A 20,239-nucleotide genomic window follows, 5' to 3' on the forward strand; every position below is an offset into this window, starting at 1 on the left:
AGCGTTCTATGGGAAATAAAAGATGGAGTGCCAGCCTCTATTATAGATTATATCCCTCTAATAATGTAAAGTAGATTGGTGTTTTTAATTCTATCCATTTCTTTCATCCGCGTAACTGCACATGCTTAGTAATATAGTTTCAGATCTGGAGGTGCAAAACCTCCATAGAAGTTTTTTTTGATCATTTGTAAAATATTTAATTCTGTTTCTTTACCGTTCCGCTATGGTTGTGATTGATTGTTTTCCACTTCTGGAATATTTTGTCCGATAATATTACTGGTAAGTTCTGGTAATAATACATTAGTTTCGGAAGCACGTTATTCTTAATTACTGCAATTCTCCCAGATAATGACAAGAGTAGCCCCTTCCACTTATCTAAGTCTTGCTGAATTTTCTGCCAAGTTTTCCCATAGTTATCTTCAAATAAGTTGTTGTTCTTAGTTCTTAATTCTATACCCAAATATAGAAAAAAAAAAAAAAACTTCTGCTTTGTCTATTTACAAAGTTAGTTGTAGCACACTTTTACTTTTTCCTCCCGAATTTCTGTATTTGGATATCTACATCAGTTTTCCAACTGGTTGTCATTGTTACTCTGGCTGCTGTTATTAAACAGCAGTACTGTTATTATTGCTGTTTGTGGCGCTTCCACTCCCCACCCAGGGCTCTCAGGCTGTGGCTCCTTCCCACCCTCCCTTTCCTGGGGGCTTGCCTTTCCAGAGGTGTCTTTTTCCAATTGGCCCGATGGGCCAAGAAATAGTTTAGCCCACAGGGCGCCTGTTGTTGTAGGCAGCCCGTCCCTGGCTTCACAGCCTTCCCTTGCAAACCCTATGAGTGCCGGTAAATGGATCTGCTGCAGTTGCCTCACTGCCAGCTGGACCCACTCTCCAAAGGGCTGGCATGCCCTGCCCAGTTACCTCACTGAGCTAGAGTCAGTTCCCCGGGCTGAGCTGTCTTTGGCCTGCCCATCCGGCCCAACCTGGCCACTCCCTCGACTTTTCCACTGCCACTAACAAGTCCCTTCCCTGCACTCCGCTGCAGCGGCAGCTCCCGTGTGTCGTTGCTTCCAGCCTTAAATGCCCTTCCGGCTCTCAAACCCCTCCATCTCCCCAGCTGAGGCCACTCCAAGCCAAGCTGATTGGGCTCAGCTGCACTCTGCGCATGGCCGAGGCTACAGCCCTGTGCGTTCTCCCTGCGCGCCGCCAAGCCTTCGTTCTGCTTCCCCGTCGCCTCTTTGACCCGGTTCTGCTTCACCTCACCGCCTGCTTCTCCCGTGGTTGTGTTAACATTTCAGCCGGCCGGCAAGGTGCCCGCCTGCCCGCCCGAACGCGCAAGTCCGGGTGCGGGGTGGCAGGAGCCCCGGCCGCGCCCGGACACAGTTACTAAGTATAAACTCTTTCAATTTCTTTGGAAAGTTCTCAGAAAAGATACTTACAAACCAATCTGGGGGGGGGGGCAAAGTCCCCTCTGGAGCTGGAGAAACCCTGTGCAGGTGGGGGCACCTACCCTGCTGGCAAAAGGGGCAAATGCACTGGCAGAAGGGGTACTTACCCATGAAGCTGAGCACCGGAAGTGCTGGTGTTGCCTAGGCCTGCTATTGCAAATTGCTGTGCTGGCATGGCTGGGGGTAGGTGGGATAGAAATGCCACTGTTTTCCAAACAGGGTCCCTCTGGTCCACCATAGGTCAGTTCTAGGAACACTCCAACCTCAAGACTGTCAGAACATCCCATCCCCCAGTACTCAAGTCACCCCAACAAAGACTCTCAACAACATCAGAAGGGCTGTCAGCACAGGGGTATGACTGTTCTGGAAAATCCTTGAAGATCTTGTTTCCAAACCTCTTTCATTGCCTTAGCTTCTCCAGGTCAGCAATACAATTTTCAAGAGAACAAACCTTGTCTTTGAGAGTCAAGAGCTCCTTGTGAGCAAACTCCCATTATTTCTGCCCAGTATGTAGATAAACATACACATGGTATTCTCTGCAGAACACTGGATCTCCCTTCTCCCCTGCTGCTTTCTACCTTCATAACTGGTTAACCAATTAAATTATTTTTAAATAGTAAAATAGAGTTCTTACCTGAAATGGTGCAGATTTCTGGGGCAGGAAGAATGCAGCAGCACACCACTTTCCTTGCTGATATGGCACTTGTATGTCCCTTCTTATGAAACTGACTAAAGGGGCTCTCTCTTGCTCAACATCAGTTGGTTATTGTAGTGATAATGGTGTTGGCACAGAAATGGAATGACCAGTTGCTGGTATGAACATTGAACAAGGTATCATATAGATATGTGTAGTTTCAGAAGGGTTGGTCTACTGCTACTTTTGCATATACTTGGAAATTATTTGTATTATATTGAAATAACCATAAAAGCTATCAAGTTGTTCAGCAACAGATATTATAATTTGTATGAAAGATGGTTCTGTGTATTTAGGGTTTGGGAACGTATGGCAATGTGAAATGTACGCTTCATAGTTTACGCAATATAGACTAGATGCTTTTGTTTGGTAATCTCTTAACTGATCTAATTAGACCATTCTGGTTTACTACCTTCATTTTTCTGTTTCTCAAATCCCCCTCCCCCCAATTCTCTTCATATACAAAGTTAATTGATTAGTGGTAATGGCATTAAATGGAGATAGAATAAAAACTGAAAATGTATCATATGTGTGTGTGTATATATATACCTATTTAAATGTATTTAAATAAAGGAAATGGCCTCTGAAATATGTATTACTTAGGTTGTAGTATGTGATTCTCCCATCTCCAACAAAATCTCTCTTAATAATTTCTGTAGGCTTTGGATGCGCCGTTTGCCAGTTTGATATGGTGTGTTCCTATGAGTATTTACTCCATTCACCTGAGTTTTCATTATGTAACTAAATTAATATATGAAACACTGTACAAAATCATTGTTTTCCATAATGAACTGTTCAAACAATACTAGTTGGCAGTGTTACCCTGCATGTTTGCTTCTGCCTTTTTCAAAAAAACCCACAGGTGTACTATAAGACACCACTTCAGTTCTGTTAACAAAAGTTACTGATTTAATTGTTTCTCTCAGACACTAATCCAGATAGCTCACTTGCCAGAATAAAGTTAATCCGTTCCATGTTAGAAATGCTGCTTACAGAGTCTGAAGGTTGTAACAAATACCCCATGCCTAAACTCTGCAGGGTTCCCCAGTTTGAGCAACAAGTGTTTGAGAGGTTCTGAGTCAGCAGTAGCAAGGCTTTATTTTGTTCTCTCCCAGGAAGCAGTCAGAATAATTTGAATAAAATTATAAGCCAAGAATGCCCAAGCCGGTGGTAGTTTTGTAGCAGTGTGAAATATAATAGGAAGAAGAGTTTGGAAAATAAAGGATCTACATTCACAGCAGTGTAGAAAGTAATTGGAACAACTGAATTGTAGCTGAAAATAAACTACCAAGAATAGCTTCTTAGTAGCAATGCTATTCGGACCTTTCCCAACTATAATTTATGCTAACAAATTCTGTTACAGTCTGATGGGTCAGGCAAACCTGATCTGATGGTGCCTTTTCAGCTGCTGCAGCCACATCAACAACATTCTGTTGTTTTGCAGTCTGTATTCCTGAGTGGTGAGAACTTCAGGACTGGTTCACATTCTTTGGAAGAAAGGGTGCCAGAGGTCCTATAATTTCTTTGTAGTACTTGATATGCCACAAATGTGGCATTCATTACATAGCTGCAGAAGCAAACATGCAGGGTAACACTGCCAGCTAGTATTGTTTGAATAGTTCATTTTGGAAAAACAATGATTTTGTACATTGTTCTTCATTATCTATCTGGTACATTTTTATCCTGCCCTTTTTCCAAAAGGCTCAAAGTGGCATGTGACTCAACATTAGGGTATTTTGTAATGGTGTGAGAACAGTTCAGATGCTCTATTATTGCTGCATGTATATAATGAAGGATTCAGATACATGGCTTGTCCTGTGTGGGATGACATCTGGGTTGGCAAATAGAGCCTGATCAATCACGAAGTGGTTATGTCAACGAGTTCTCAGTCTCCAAACTAAATAGAATCAGCCCTGGTCCATATTTGGAAGGAAGATCACCAAGGAACTCCAGGGCCTCTATGCAGAGGCAGGCAATGGAAAATCTAATCTTGCCTTGAAAACCCCACAGGGTCACCATAAGTCATCTGTAACTTAACACATCAATGTACGCAACAAAACCACAATGGGAGGAGGCGATACTGAATGATGAAGTAGAATTAGACATGGGCAGCCTAATCCAGAGGAGGGGGCAAATCCCCTTCTGGAGACAGCATAGGCTTATGCCAGCAGCTGGCCACTGTGGGGCCCTGGGACACAGTTCCAGTGCCCAGCTCTGCGTTGGTGTTCCTGCACTGCCCTGGGCTGTGTTGACATGGAGGGGGCGTTCTTGGGGGTGGAGCCAATGTTGGTTGGCTTTCACTGACCTTTCAGCACTTTTGCATCAACTGAGCCGATCTCAATTTTTGTGATGTATCTTCGCTTTCCCCTATGGGGACTTCAAAAATTGTTTTTTTTTTCCTTTTTACTTTCTAGTCCTCATAACAGAGCAGCTGAAATATCAGTCCCATAAATATTTTCATAGAAATAGTAAGTATGATGACTTCAAGCTGAGGTTTTTGAAACTGGTTTTATGGCTACCTTGGTAATTCAGGTGATTTTTCCTCTCATCTCATGCCATAGAGGTTGAGTGGGTTTAGGTGTTGATTTAGGTATTTTAAGCACTGCTCTGTTTAAATAGATCTTGAAATGTAGTGTCTTTAGTTCTTACTTAATTTCTTCATGTTGAGTACATAGAAAAATACTTTGTTTTTTTCCAGGAGAGTGGCAGATTTTCTAATCCTTTTAGTGGTATACATGGAATGAGTGAAATCATGGTTTTTCTTGGCCTCTTGGGAAGTGTGCAGGTTTGTTAGAAAGGTACAATGAAGAAATAGAAAAAAGGGATTTTCTCACTGGTTTTTATGCTCATTTACTACTAAAATGTCATATACAGCAAAGTTCCTATAAGCCTCTCTTGCCAATAATCCAGTGGCTATTCAAGAGATATTTGGTCACAGGACCCCTGGGACTACTGTTTTTTATTTTAAAAATTATTTATGTAAGGCTTTGATGCCAACAAAGCTGAACTGTACTACTAATAAGGAATTTTGGTTCTCCTTTTATGTATAAGCACATTCAGCAGCTTAAAAGGTATTTAATACCAAAGTTTGTCAACAGCTTCTTTATGGCAGCCTGTTGTGGATACAACCATGGAACATTGAAATTGAGCAAATTCCATCTAGGTTCCTATATAAGATTTTTGGAACCCACGTTCGGTGCCCTACGCTGCCCTGTGTTTGGAAGCAGGCCCGCATCTGATGGAAACCAAAGCTTGGTGTCGTACTTTCAGGTTCTGGTTACGTATTCGCTTCTCCAACGGGGAGCTCAGCTTCACATCCAATGCTTTCACCTTCCTGTATTCAACGGAGTGGTGGGCCTTCATAGACACTAAACTGCAAGCCCTGGCCTTGTCATTGGATTCTCTACTACTGATGACTGCCAACGATATATACCATCTGAGGCCCTTTCCGCATGGGCCAAAAACGACGGCCTGGTGGCTGTAAAAACGCCGCCCCCAGGCCGCTGTTCGCACAGGCGGCGCTGCTGCAACGCAGCAGCGCCGACCTGACTGCGCTTCCCTCCCCCCCCGGGCGGCGTCAGGCCGCCCTAAACAACAACCCTTTAAAGGGTTGTTGTTGGGGGGAAAGCGTCTTCCCGGCGGCGCGGTACAAACCGCGCCACCGGGAACACGCTGTCTCCCTGGCCCGTCCCACTCACCTTGTCCCCGTCGTCGCCTGCTGGCCGTCGAAGCCCGCCGCTGTCCTCCGACCCTGGGCAAAGGCATGGGCTTCGGGACGTCAGCAGGCGACGACGGGCATGAGTGGGAACCAGGAAGAGGGCGTCGCGCGGCATAGTCGCCTGCCCTTACCCGGCCTCTGCTGCGGCGCTGGCATCGCATGAGCGGCCTTCGCCTCCACGCCGCCGGAATTCTCGCCGGCGTGGAGGCAACAGGGAGGCTGTGCGGAAACGGCCTAATAAAGCAAAGACTTTTTGAGCAGGAGTCACAAAAATTGATGGCCCAAGCAAACAAAGTTTGCTGTCCAATTCATTTGAGTATCTTGCCCCGTTTCTGCATCACAGCCAGCTATCTTCATCTCCTACATGATCCTAACTTGAGACAAGCGGTCACCCTGGCCAGATGTAATGTTCTTCCCTCCACTAGACTATATAACAGAGAATTCCATCTTTTAACTACTGATAGAACCTGTAGCTGCATTCTTGGTCTGGAGGAAACTGTTCATCATGTTCTTCATCACTGTCCCTTGTATGACTCTGAGCGGGAAAAATTACTCAATCCTCTTATGGCTGGTTTATGCAACTCTACAGATGTTGTCAAAACTTTGTTCTTACTAGACAGTAACTCAACTGCTATACTCGAACCAACAGCCAGATTTTTGTGCGCTGTTATTACTGAATGTTCCCAAATTTTTACTAGACATAATTTTAATCTAATGGCTTAATGTTTTTTAATTCCTATTTACTGTATGTCTAAACAGATTTTAATCTAATTTGTATTGTATATATTCATTATGCCATTATTCATTCATATAAGCACATTTTTAGCAATATGTTGTAGAAGACTCAAGTGAAATACTGGTCATAGTAAACTGCTGCATGAAAAAGAGACTATGTAAAATTAATCTGAGTGTGGAGCCTAGGGGTAAAGTGTGGGGATTCAGTAACATCCTAGTTCTTGGACTGTCAAGGCTAGGCCACTGTTGTGAGGTGGCTGCATCTGGATGCTGACTTGGAATGGCTGTGTGACGTGCAGCAAGTAAGAAGTACTCACTACTAATCTGTATTGTTTATTATGCCAGTGAAAGGTTTTTTTGGGGGGGGGAGGGAGAGTAAGAAGTACTGATATACTGTCTATACAAGGTCAGGCTCGCATAGTATTTGTGTCTGACCTGGCCAGCCCAGTGGCCTCATACTACCTGCCTATCATATGGGTTCCTTTTGTGCCTGTCTGAACAAGCACAGTTCTGATTGAATTTCCCATTGTGAGGAAAAGAGTGAGCAAACTGGAGATTATGATATTCTAGACATTCTATTTGATTCTTTTTTTTTTTTTTTGCAGGGGGTGGTCATGAATGGTGATACACATTTTAGTAGGCCAAATGTGGTAGCACCGTTTTTCTATTTTCTTAAGGTTCACATGTGGTCACCAGTTCTACTTTTCTGGCATCCATTTGGAAGTTTTCTGGGCTTTAGTAATATGATCCTTGTAATGGAATATTCTCAAGATAGCCCAGAATGCCCAAAGCAGCTTTTCATAGTGACTTCAGCATGTCATTTCACATCTAATGATGAGCTGAATTCTGTTGAAGCAGCGGATTTACTCGGAGTAGACCACCCTGCAGGATACAATGTAGACAAGAACTGACAGACAGTCACCAGTGCAGTTCTATTTGTTGCTATCTACTGACAAAGTGCTTTGCCAGACCACAGGTGTTTTCAGGCACACGTCACAGTGCTGTCTGTGCTAACTATATACAAAAGTGGTACCAATCAGGTGCCCTCACCTTATCAGGTTTGCACACGGTACAAGCTGTGCACTCAGTCCTAGTCTGCGCACGGCACCTGTTAGAAGGAGGGTCCAGCTGTCATTTAGATTTTGCTCATATAAACATTTACACATGTTCTGACAAATTCATGTTGTGGAAATATAGAGAAAGAACCTGAATATAGTAACTTCTTGGACTGTATTAATAGGGAAAGAGATAGACTGACAGGTTTCCAATTTCAAGGAAGTAAGAAGTACATTCTCTTTGCATGAAGTGTGTACTAATTTATGGTTGAATTCTGAGGCTCCTGTAGTAATACATAGTGTTCCAAGAGGTACCTTACAGGGAATATGGTGATTTATTAAGACTTCACATTTTCTAATGCTGGGAATTAGCAATAGTACTGTTCCAAACATGTGGGTTCTGGGTGAAGTATTGTGGCCCAAGAGTTTCTTTCATTTATAAAGCCGGATTCTGACTGCACATTTGTTTCCCACATGTTAGATATTGTGTATACCGGTGCATTTTTCTGTACCCATAATACACAGTGTTGTTTCTTTTGTAAGTTTATAGTGTACTTGATGAATCTTGCAATCTACACAGATTTTAATTTCTGCAGCTTGTCTTGCATTGAACAATAGCAAAGGTTTCCTTAAGAGAAGAGCTTCATCAAATGAGAATTCTGTTTTCTCCTCAAGGTGATAAAGATGGCTGAAGACTCTGGAATCACAAAATCAAACTTTGAGTTTTGGCTGCACAAAGCTCTTGAGTGGGGTCAAATCACCATTCCAGAATCTCAGCAAGATGTCTGCCTTCACTTGCCTGAATTACAGGAATTTCTACTGCAGATTTATGGGGCTTTGAAACATACGGTAAGTGAATTAACTGGAAGAATGAACTGTTTTGAAGACTGTTGCAGAAACATTGTCCACCCCACATTTCAGAAAGCTAACAGTAGCAGAGAGCCTTGTAGTATTGACCTAATGTATTGCTGGATCACAGAAGCAAATTGGGGAAACAGCCACAGGTAATGCAAACAGGAATGTGTTTCCTGTGTTCCTGATTTATTGTGAAAGGAGCTGTTTCTTCTTGATCGCTTATGTTCTCACATGAGACTTCGTACCCAACACAGTAACCTTTTAAAAATACTTTAAAATAAACAGGTATCTGATTCTGGTTTTCTGATCCTAGTTTTCAGGTCATAAATTGAATTATTTAGAGACCTTTACATACAAAATTATAAATGATCTCTTAAATCTTAAAGAGTCTTGACACACTAACCACACTGCTAGAGCACACAAAGAAGTGTTCTGCACTGCCATTGGATCACAAGCAAATATTTCTGTTTGCTTATGCATGATTTTTATTATTGCCACTGAATTCTTAATCATTTCAGAAGATGAATTAGAAGCTCTTAGAATAGTTTTCTATATTTGTATGTAATAAATTATCATGACTGCATTTTACCATCATAGCACTTAGTAGTATGAAACATGAGCAGTGTTTCAAAATAGTATTGTAATTGTCAGATATCATGTGAGCTGCAGAAAAAAGGGTTATAAATCTGATTGCTTAAATGCTTGTGAAACTGAAAGTTCTTTCATTTAACATGATGTTTGTGCACTGAATTATGAAGCAAGGATGCAAACAGACTTTCTGTGTTTGGCCTCCAAAAGTCTAGGACTAGCCCAATACGTGAAAGTATTCTGAAGAATTTATTGCACCAGTGTGAAATGGTTATCTTTTCTTCTGCTTCCATGTTATTGCAATAGTACCATTTTAAAAGCCTTATTTTTAAAAATCTTCACTTATTAGGCAGTAAAGCTACAAAAATGGAAAAATTGTCTAACAGTGTTTATAAACTCCATTATGTACTATTTTTATTGCAAACTGCTTTCCATTTGGTTAAATGTTGTTTAGGTTGTGAAGCTTTAGTGTCAAATTTCAGGCTGTAACTAAGTATGATGTGATGTAGTAAATAGAAGCTTCAGGACTTCTTTGTACTGTGGTTCCCCCTCATATCTTAATAAATTTGTAGGATGTTGTAGGAACGATTATCTCTTGAATAATTCATTTTATTTATTTCACTTAATCCTTTCCATTATGAAAACTGGGTGATCAACATAAGATTAAAAACATACGTTAACTTTTTAGTGTTTCTTCATATATTAAAATTCCATCTTGTATAGATTTAGTCCTGTTCATAAAAGTCTTATTTCACTTACAAAAGAGAATGCCACAGTTACAGAGGAGTTACTAACTTTACTGCTTGTCCTACCTAAATCAGGTTGAAAGTAGTGACCTCCCAAATGTTTGCATTCCTTTCTCCCCTGCTGTTGCAGTCTCAGGCAGGCACAAAAACATTACCAACTCCTTTTTGGTCCACCTTACATGGCTCTTAACTGTGTCCTAAGTTGCTATCATCTTGGTGAACATAAGAGTTTATTTGAGTGTCAAAGGAACTTATTTTATATATATCTGGCAGGGCGTGTGTGTGTGTGTGTAGACAGTTTGGTGTCCACAGTTACAATTGCTTGACCTTCCCGCTTACTCCTGTAAGATATGATAGGAGCGTAATTTTGGGACTGTGGCTTCCCATATTTCTCTTTTGTTATTTGTACATTCCTGCTAGATGCATACTCACCTCCAGAGTGGCTTAAAATTATTAGATCTGCATTTGTTTCCATTTCACATATTTCAGATATCTTGTGTCTGCTTTATAGAGAAGGGCTGGCTGGTCTTCAAAGTCTGAGTTAGCTTTCATTTTAGGTATAGGGACATTAAACCAGGGATCCTGGTGCTCAGCCTTGCCATGACAGTTTGCAGGCAGTAGGAACTTCTGGCTGGATCTGATAATTTAGCTGCCAGTCCATCAGAGGTCAAGCACAGAAGAAGAAGATTATCTTCTTACCAGATTGCCCACTTTATCTCCCAGGAAACCACACACAAATCAGACTTTGAGAACTGACACTTTCCCCCACTCCTTGGTAGGCAGTATCACACTTGACTGACTGTTCGCACTGTCTGGACTGACTGTTTGCACTAGTTTTTTTATTTTTCTTTTCATTTTAGTTGTCTGGAAGAGGTTTGAAGTGGGAGTTTATTTTTCTCTCTTCTTTTTTCTTTCCTTTATTGGTCTTTCCTCTTCTCTGGATGTCGCTTCTCTATCTCCTGGTTCCAAGCTTTGAACTCTTATCATCTGCTAAAATTGTTGTGAAAGTTGTTGAGCTTGTTTTTTGTTCTTTTTTCTGCTTTTTGTCAAAAATGTTTCTTAAGCAAAGGGAATTTTCCAATAATACCTTATTTGCTTCTCTTGCAGCACTCGTTTTAGGTTTCCAAGTTCTTTCTTTTTAACTTATGCTAGTAGGTAAATTTTGGAATATCTGTATTTCTCGTTCTTCTGTTGTGAGCAGCTTTTTCTATGTTCTATTAAGATTGTATTCTTTGGATTTTATGAGTAAAGTAATCTAATATATCATGTGGTAACTTATTCTGGGTTGCATATTTTTAAAGATTAATTTGTAATTTACTACAAATTTGTAAAAGATGTATAATACCAACATCCAATGATATACAAAGTAACAATATATAACAATATTGCTGACATAAATATATGCCAGTTTCCAGAATTAAGTGCATTGTTGTCATTGGTGGTCATATTTTCACATCATCAGATGCGGCCTGATTCTGCTCAGGGAAGTAAATACCAATTCTCCAAATTGTACTGTTGCTCTTTGATTTTTATGCAAATCAGAGTCATTATGTTTCTCCATTACTCAATATTTGTTTCCAACAGTATAAATGTTAAATGAGAACACCATATTTGCTGTGCAGAGCCGTCTGTCTACATATCTGGAAATGGTAGTCAGGATACCCACTAAACTGGCAATCTCTTTTTTTCCTCTGTCCACTTTTTGTTGTTGTTGTTTTATAGGGACAAGGCATAAAAATGTTTTATGCTGTTGCAGAATAAATGAATAGCTCAAAAGGGTTTTATGTGGAATCCTATCATGTTTGCATAGCTTTTGGCAGAGGATAAGATTTTGTCTTTGACTGTTGTCCAGGTTCTTCATTCATATTAATTGATACAATTTTGTGTACTATTTGAATTGTCTTTAATTTCAGAACTGTACTGGTGCAGTCCAAAAGTTTCCATTAATCGGACAATTATTGGGAAGACTTTGCTGGAATCCATTTGTTGTTGGCCATGGTAAATACTGAAGCTATCTTAATATATGAAACACATTTGTAATAGGACTCTATTAATTATGGGACAAGAATCAGTGATTGTCTACTGAAACACTAATAACTTAAACATGTTTAATCATTACATAAGTAATACCTTGATCCAGCTGAAGTTAGAAAAGTTTCATTTGTTGTACATAAGCACAAGTCAGCTGGAGACCAAGAAAAGATTCTGTATGAATCATCAAATAACAAGACGTATGTTGAAGAAATACAAAAAAAAAACCCCTCAAGAGGGTAGTTCATGTCCTCAGCTGCTGCAAAAAGATTGCCCAGAGTACAAACAGAAGCACAACTTAGTGGCCAAGATGATCCACTGGAATTTATGCAAGAATTACAACATAAGATCAGCTAAGAACCAGTGGGAACATTGTCCAGAGAAAGTCACAGAAAATGAGACGGTCAAGATCCTGTGGGATTTTTGAATCCTAACGGACAAAATGTGGAAACACAATACACCGGACACCACTGTGATCGAGGACAAGAAAGTGACCATCATCAACATAGCGGTGACATCAGGGTAATTGAAAAATAACACGAGAAGGTCACTAGATACCACAATTTGAAAATCGAGCTTCAGCGTCTGTGGTGCAAACCAGCTGAGGTCGTCTCAGTGGTAATTGGCACCCTGGGCACCATCCCGAAAACTCTAGGGCAGCACTTGAAACATCTTCGAATTGGCAAAATTAATCTGTCAAATTCAGAAGGCTGTCCTGCTAGGATCCGCACGAATACTATGTCAATACATTACAACTTCCTCACCTCTGGGTGAGGCTCAAATTGTAATGAAGGCCAACAACCAACTAAAGATCTAGCAGCTGTGAAATCTACCATCATAATAATAATAATAATAATAATAATAATAATAATAATAATAATAATCCCCCCAAAGGGCACTACCTTGGTGTGGTGGTGGGGCTTGTGTGCTCCAATGAGTCAGAGGGCTGTGCTGGAGGGCCACCCAAACCAGAGAGGCCTCTGATGAGAAGCCAGACTAAATGTGCCCAAAACCCAAAACCATGGTGAAGACAAGAAAAAGAAACTTTATACCGGATCGGTCGTCGCCCGGGTCAACAAGGACCGCGTCTAGTGCTGGAGTACCTGGGCACTTGGCGGAGAAAATGGGCCTACAGGAATCAGGATCTTAAGCTGAGCAACCAGGGCTAAAGAACGCAGGACTACTGAAAGTGCCGAACAAGTGTCGAAAATATTCAGGTGCAGAGAATAGAGAAATTATGGCTTGCTACTACAAATCAAACCCGTCCAAAAGAGGATACCTCAAGCGAATGTACCAAGTCTGGAAAGAACTTCACCCGACACAGAAATTACTGAGCAAAGACTTGCTGATCAAAGAAGATATATTGAAAGGAACAAAGTTTTTAGTGCACTAGAGCTAGCAGAAATCCAGCAGAAAGCACAAGACAATGGTATTGAAAACATACCAAGGAACACTCAAAGAAATTCAACAAAATTGGCAACAATTCAAGGACTGCAAGAGACAGAGGAGGAAGAGGAGGAAGAAACAACAATCATCACACCTCCAAAGGAGCCAACCCAAACAACCCAAAGTTCCCAATTGACAAAAAAAGCAAGAAGAACTGATGCAGAAGATCCTAGAACACATGAGCAATACAAATGAACGTACAAGATTGCCACTATTGAAGATTGTTCCAAGGAAGGATCTGCTCAATTCACTGAAGGATGCAAACAAGGTCATTGCTGGAATCCAAACAATGTCACTGCATGAAACAAACCAGCTTATGTACAGCACTGCAGTAGTGATTACTAAAGAGCTAGGGGTAAAGATTCATCACCCAGAAAGAAGGCCGAGAAAATAGATACTCCAAAGTGGAAAATCAGACTGGGAAGAAAAAATCAGCAAACTCACGATTGGATTCCAGCAAACTGAAAAGCATGAAGGAGAAGAAGCTGAAAAATGACAAAATCAAAGCAGACCTAGTTAAGAGGTACCACCTGGACAAGAGGAAACTCAATGAGGCAATAGAGGTGGTCAAACAACAGATAGTGGCAGTTTCAAAGAAGATTGCAAGATTTGAAGCAAAGGTTGCTCAATTCAAGCAGAATCAACTTTTCTACTCAACCAGAAACGATTCTACCAGAACGAAAGAGGAGATGTGACACGAAACACAGGGGAGCGAGACAGAGGACAAGCGATTGAGTTCTGGAGAAACATTTGGGACAGCCCAAAGAACTACAACCAAAATGCAAGTTGGGCCAAAGATGTGGAGGCTGAACTGAGCAGCAACAACATGGACAACCTGGTAATAACAACTAAAATGGTTGGAAAACGAGCAAAAGGTGAAGAACTGGACTGCCCCAGGCAGTGATGAACTACATGGATTCTGGCTGAAGAAACTGACCAACTTGCATGAAAGAATTGCCCAACAGTTGAATCAGGTGCTGCAAACAGGCCAAATTGAAGAATGGATGACAACAGGGAGAGAGTTTCTGATAATGAAAGACCAAGAAAAGGGAGCAATCCTAGCAATTACAGGCCAATCACTTGCCTACCAACAACCTTTAAGCTTTTTTTTACTGGCATATTAGCTGATGCAATACAAGACCACCTGGAAGGAAAGAACTTGCTGCCCCCAGAACAAAAAGGAAACAAACGAAACAGTAGGGGAACAAAAGATCAACTGCTCATAGATAAAATGATCCTTGAGAATTGCAAAGAAGGAAAACCAACTTGCATGTAGCTTGGATTGATTACAGGAAAGCATTCGATTCACTGCCACACAGTTGGATACTTCATTGCCTGGAGATAATTGGAGTCAGTGAAAACATCAAGAAATTGGTCAAGAATGCAATGCACACTTGGAAAACAGAATTAATAGTCAATGGAGCAGGAATAGGGGAAGTCAACATCCAAAGGGGAATATTCCAAGGAGACTCCCTGTCCCCACTACTCTTCATCATTGCTATGATTCCGCTCTCTATAATTCTGAAGAAAACAGGTCAAGGATATTAGACAGCAAGAAACTCACCAAAAATTTCACACCTTCTATACATGGATGACCTAAAGCTCTTATGGAAAATCAAAAGCAGAGATTGAGTCACTACTGAACACAGTGAGAGTCTTTAGCACTGACATTGCAATGGACTTTGGACTTGACAAGTGTGCAACTTTGGAACTCAGTAAAGGTAAACTTGCAACATCGAAGGTGTGAAATATGCCAAATGCCATAGAAATAAAGAGCTTACCAGTGAATGAAAGCTACAAATACTTGGGGATACTGCAAACAGCGAACATCAAGCCTGCATACGTCAAAGGCGCAATTAGGAAGGAATATCTTAGAAGGGTAAGAAAAAATTTGAAATCAAAGTTAAATGGAGGAAATACAATAAAAGGCAATTAATACTTCAAGGTGCCTGTAGTGCAGCTACACTGCTGGCATAATTAACTGGACACAAGCGAATTGGACATCCTGGACAGAAAAACAAGGAAAATTATGACCATCAATCGAGCACTGCATCCAAGAAGTGATGTAGACAGACTCTACCTAGCAAGGTCAGAAGGAGGAAGAGGACTGCTCCACATCAAGCAATCAGTAGAGGAAGAGAAAAGAGGCCTGAAAGAATACATCCAAGAAAGTCAAGAGCCAGCATTGAAAGAGCCAGCATTGAAAGAAGTCCACAAGGCTGAGATGCTGAAAGCCAAAGAATCAAAAGAGTATAGAGTCCAACAGTTTAAAACACAAAAGGAGCAGTGGCTAAACAAGCCACTCCGTGGGCAGTACTTTAAGAACATTGAAGGGAAGGTTGACAGCAAGAAAACATGGGAGTGGCTCAGAAGGGGAACTCTAAAGAAGGAAACTGAAGGCCTGATTTTTGCTGCCCAGGAGCAAGCATTACGGACAAATGCAATAAAGACACGAATCGAAAAGTCTTACAATGACCCAAAGTGCCGTCTCTGCAAAGAGGGTGATGAAACTGTGGAGCACATCATCTGCTGTTGTAAGAAAATAGCCCAAACTGACTATCTTGAACGTCACAATAGGCTAGCAGCAATGGTGCACTGGAACCTTTGCAAAAAGTACGGCCTGCCCTGTAGCAAGACCTGGTACGAGCACAAGCCAGAGAAGACCACAGAAAATGAAGAAGCAAAAATACTCTGGGACTTTAGAATACAAACAGACAGACACCTGGCACACAACACCCCAGACATAACAGTGATAGAGAAAAAACATGTTTGGATCATAGATGTTGCTGTGCCAGTTGACAGCAGGGTAGAGGACAAAGAGCTGGAAAAGATCACAAAATACAAGGACCTACAAATTGAAGTTGAACGATTGTGGCAGAAAAGAACAACAGTAATCCCACTAGTAGTCGGTGCTCTAGGAGGAATCCCAAGAAATCTTGAAAAAACATCTGGAAAGCCTAAACTTGGACAGAACATCAGTCCACATGCTGCAGAAAGCAGCACTTCTAGGAACTGCACACATTCTACGCAAATACCTCTAGTATCCTAGGTCCTTGGGAAGGACTCGATATTCAGAGATGAATTCCAGACACTTGTGCTGTGTTGTTATGTGTATAATAATAATAATAATAATAATAATAATTCCAAGAACTAAGCCCTTTTACAAGTAATTGCTGTCCACAACAATTCAGCTACTAATAATGTAATTCTATTATCTTTGTCAGATAATAGCTCTGCTTTAACTATGAAGCCACTTCCTTGATTCACAAATCCTTACAGCTTCTTTATCACTCTGAATGGTGGGGCCATATTGAATCCAAAATCCTCAAGCTAGGCTACTCTTTGGATTCCTTGGCCATGCTTTCATCTACAGAAATATTTCAGTCCTTGAAAAGGAGGCTGCTGGATCAAGAACATCAATTCTTAATTAAAAAGGCCACCAGGTCTTGCTCACCTCTAGCCCTGGGTATCCCCTGCATGGGGAGCAGGGTGGCTAAATATCTCTATCAAATAATTTCACCCAGGTTAGGTAGAACAATGATGCTCGCTTGCTGCAATGCTCTTCCATCAACTGCATTAACAGGGATATTTGCCAAAGTCCCTTACCATCAAAGGCTTTGTGTTTGCAGTGGGGACTGCATATATTCCATAGTACATAGCTTACTCTACTGCCCCCTTTATAATACACTTAGAACTGCTGTCACAGTTGTTAGCTAAAAAAGAGCATGCTTCCAATTCGCAGAAGATTGTCTTTTTATTAGACAATACCAGCAGTGATGTAACTGATTCAGTAAGCCAAATTTCTTGACTTATTTATAATTCAGAGTCCTAAGAGTAAACTTGACTAACATCTCCTCCTTCCTTTTTATTTTTCTTGTTATTTCTTTTTTCTTTCTCCTCCTTTGTCTGGCCTGAATGAACCTATTGTTTACGGAAATGCACTGTTATGCCAATAAAGGTTGTTGATGTTGTTGATGTTATCAGATAATAGCTACTGAATTAAACTTTGTGAGGAAAGATAAGATTCATAGGATAAAAGTTGTCCTAAATATTTCTGCCTCAGATCATCCTAACAACAGCAGAACAACAGAATATGTTCTTGAGTAGGCTTGGTAATTCAATACAGCAGAATCACAGAAAAACTCCAAAAAAGCTAAATAAACTTTTCCTAGGTTTTCCTTTTACCAGTAAACCCCCCTAAGTGTATTTGGCTTTTTGAATAACTGGGACTGAAAAAGCCAAATAACATTCAGCTTTTGGGGGCTTTTACAATCTTTTTTTTTTTTTGGCTTTTTAAATTTCCCTCCCACGCCCCCCTTCCCATTTTCAAAATCGATGTGGGTTTGGAGCCAGTGGAAGGAGGAGGGAACCAGCTGAAGGAGGAGGGAGAGCAGGATCTCCATTTGCTGCTTGGAGGATCAGTGTCCCGTCAGCATTTTTCAAGCCCTGCTGGGCTTGAGAATAACCGGCAGAGAAAGAGCTGGTCAGATCCTGCGTGTGGGGCTGATGTCTGTCCTGCTGTCAGTACTTTTTAAGCCCTGTTGAGCTTGAGAAGTGCTGATGGGGGAACAAGCTGGCCAGATCCTGCATGTAGGGCTGATATAACAGCTCCACCTGCAGAATCTATCCCCTCCGGCAAACTGAAAAGTTTTGGGTTTTTTAACCTGAATATTTTTAGCAATGGCCAAATAAATCCAATACTGGATTTATTCAGTTTCAAATTGGATATTGCCTTTATTTAATTTTACCAAAATTGTCAGGGTTAAAAAAACCCTAACCCGAAATTTACCAATATTTTTAATCAGTGCTCAAGCCTATTCCAGAGTCTCTGTACAGCAATCCCCGCATTCCAACTTCTATCTGAATAAGGAATGCCCACAAACCACCCTTCAGTGACCCCCAAGGGTGACAACCTTTACTATCCAAAGAGCCAATTCCTCCACCCAAAAGAAAAAACTTTCGGAGCTGCCAAACATACTTGAGCAGTATAATGAAGGTAATGAAAGTAACACAGCCTGTTAAATCTAAATTAGCCTATCAACATTACTCATAGGTCTAATTGAGCATTCAATAATATGTTTTACCGCATGTGGCTTACTATTTATGATTTCTTGGTACTTTAACTTTGCATTTCCATTACAATAATGCCATATTTCATTGCATTTATGAATGGCTTGTGGACCATAATAACAACCAACAGACTGACCAGCAGTACAGTGAAGATGGTGTTGGTAATGACTTCTTGATACAGCACATAAATTAATCCACTTGCATGAAACACATATTGCTTTAAAAGGGAATTAGAGAAGCTCACAAAAAGTGAGCTATTAGCTGTATCAGCTAAACAGAGTCCCAGGTATATCGCTGAGTATCAACTATGGGAGAAATATTGCTGGGAGAGGCTGTTGTCTTTAAACTTATAGATATGGGATTCCTAGACATAGATGGCCTTAACCTGATAGATATCCAGCCCACAATTTAAAGCTGGACCCTGCCTGGCCTAGCCCAGCGTCGAACTGCAAGCTTGAACAGGTCAGGTCCAGCTTTATACTGTTGGCTCTGCCCCTGAAGCTCCACCTGAGGTGGAGCTTTGGGGGCAGAACCAGCAGTACAAAGCCAGACCTTGTAGGCGACCACACAGGGCTCAGCTGGCAGGGCCCAGATTTAAACTGTGGGCTCGAAGGCTGCACTTTAAAGATGGAGCTGGCCAAACTGAGCCCAGTGTTGAATGGCACGACCCGCCCCCCAACTCCAGGTGGAGTTGGGGGCTGGTTCCTTGGGGAGCCACTGTAGAGAAGCAGAAGTACTGCTTGTGGCTCCAGAACTGCAGGTTGGCGATCCCAGCACTAGACAAAAATGCATTCAGCCTAGCTAACGTGAATGCTCTTCTTTACTGATGTACCATTAAAGACATATTGTAGAATGGAATTAGAGGGAATCAAGCCAAAAGTGGCAACTGAGCAAACTCACCAAGCCCTCTCCTAAGTACTACTACGATCAAGAGATGTCGTCATTGCTTTCACCAAGCCCTCTCAGTGCAACAGTGGCGTAGTGATTGGGCGAATTCCCACTGCCTCCTTAGCACGGTTTCAGGCCACTTACTAACACGGTTTCATCGACGTCCTCCCCATGACTTCTGTGGCAGCAACCGTTTCTGACGCTCGTTCGCCCTGTTAATCCGCATTCTGGCAGAACCTGGATGCAAGTGGTTCAGGCCCCGTTATCACAGTTTACTGCTGTTCCGAGGGGAAAAACAAGGTTTGGAACCTGGAGTTGTTCCCTGCCCCAGAGCGTGACGTGCATTTCGCGCAGCCAACCAGATTGATTTGACCCTTGCGCAGTCTACTTCCGGGTTGATGGAACGATCACGTTTCTGAGCATGTGCAATACAAGTAAACGGTCGCCTGGTAACCGATTTAACAGTAAAACTTTCAGAAAATAGTTGCTTTACTGTAAATGACAAGTATTCATAGTGGTTGCACTTCAGCGTTCGCACAGGTTTTTTAATAGATAAAAATGGGTAGTGTTTCTGAAGTGGCTAACAGGTCCCGCCCAACTGACCACCGACCAATCAGATTAGGGCAATGAAGCGTGATCACATGGCTGTGGGGATTGCAACGATGCCTGCACCCGGGAGTGTCTGCTGTGTGCTCGCTGTGGTGGGGAGGGAGAAACTGCGATGAGGAGGACACGGATTCACAAGGAACAGGTTTGGATCCGCTTGCAATTTCAAGTGGGGATTTGCCCATTAAAAGCAGGTGTGCTCCAATCTGGAAGAACTGGGTTTGATTCCCTGCTCTGCTGCTTGAGCTATGGAGGCTTATCTGGGGAATTCAGATTAGCCTGTGCACTCTAACACACGCCAGCTGGGTGACCTTGGGCTAGTCACAGTTCTTCTGAGCTCTCTCAGCCCCACATACCTCGCAGGGT

The 20,239-nt window shown here is 41.7% G+C and overlaps 1 protein-coding gene across 7 annotated transcripts in view; it reads left to right on the forward strand.

The window, feature by feature from the left end:
* The window catches only part of FANCC (FA complementation group C), a 91,688-nt gene that overhangs the window by 12,401 nt on the left and 59,048 nt on the right, over nucleotides 1–20,239 (forward strand). For 6 of the 7 annotated variants that reach the window (XM_048503448.1, XM_048503450.1, XM_048503449.1 and 3 more), the window contains 2 exons: nucleotides 8,319–8,492; nucleotides 11,746–11,830. In XM_048503448.1, the coding sequence (XP_048359405.1) occupies nucleotides 8,328–8,492; nucleotides 11,746–11,830 (250 nt within the window). In that variant the 5' untranslated portion in view covers nucleotides 8,319–8,327. Of the gene's footprint in view, nucleotides 1–8,318; nucleotides 8,493–11,745; nucleotides 11,831–20,239 lie in introns of those variants that run through there. The other variant, XM_048503452.1, reaches the window with a different exon arrangement.

Source organism: Sphaerodactylus townsendi, linkage group LG07, assembly GCF_021028975.2.
Source record: "Sphaerodactylus townsendi isolate TG3544 linkage group LG07, MPM_Stown_v2.3, whole genome shotgun sequence".
Taxonomy (NCBI): domain Eukaryota; kingdom Metazoa; phylum Chordata; class Lepidosauria; order Squamata; family Sphaerodactylidae; genus Sphaerodactylus; species Sphaerodactylus townsendi.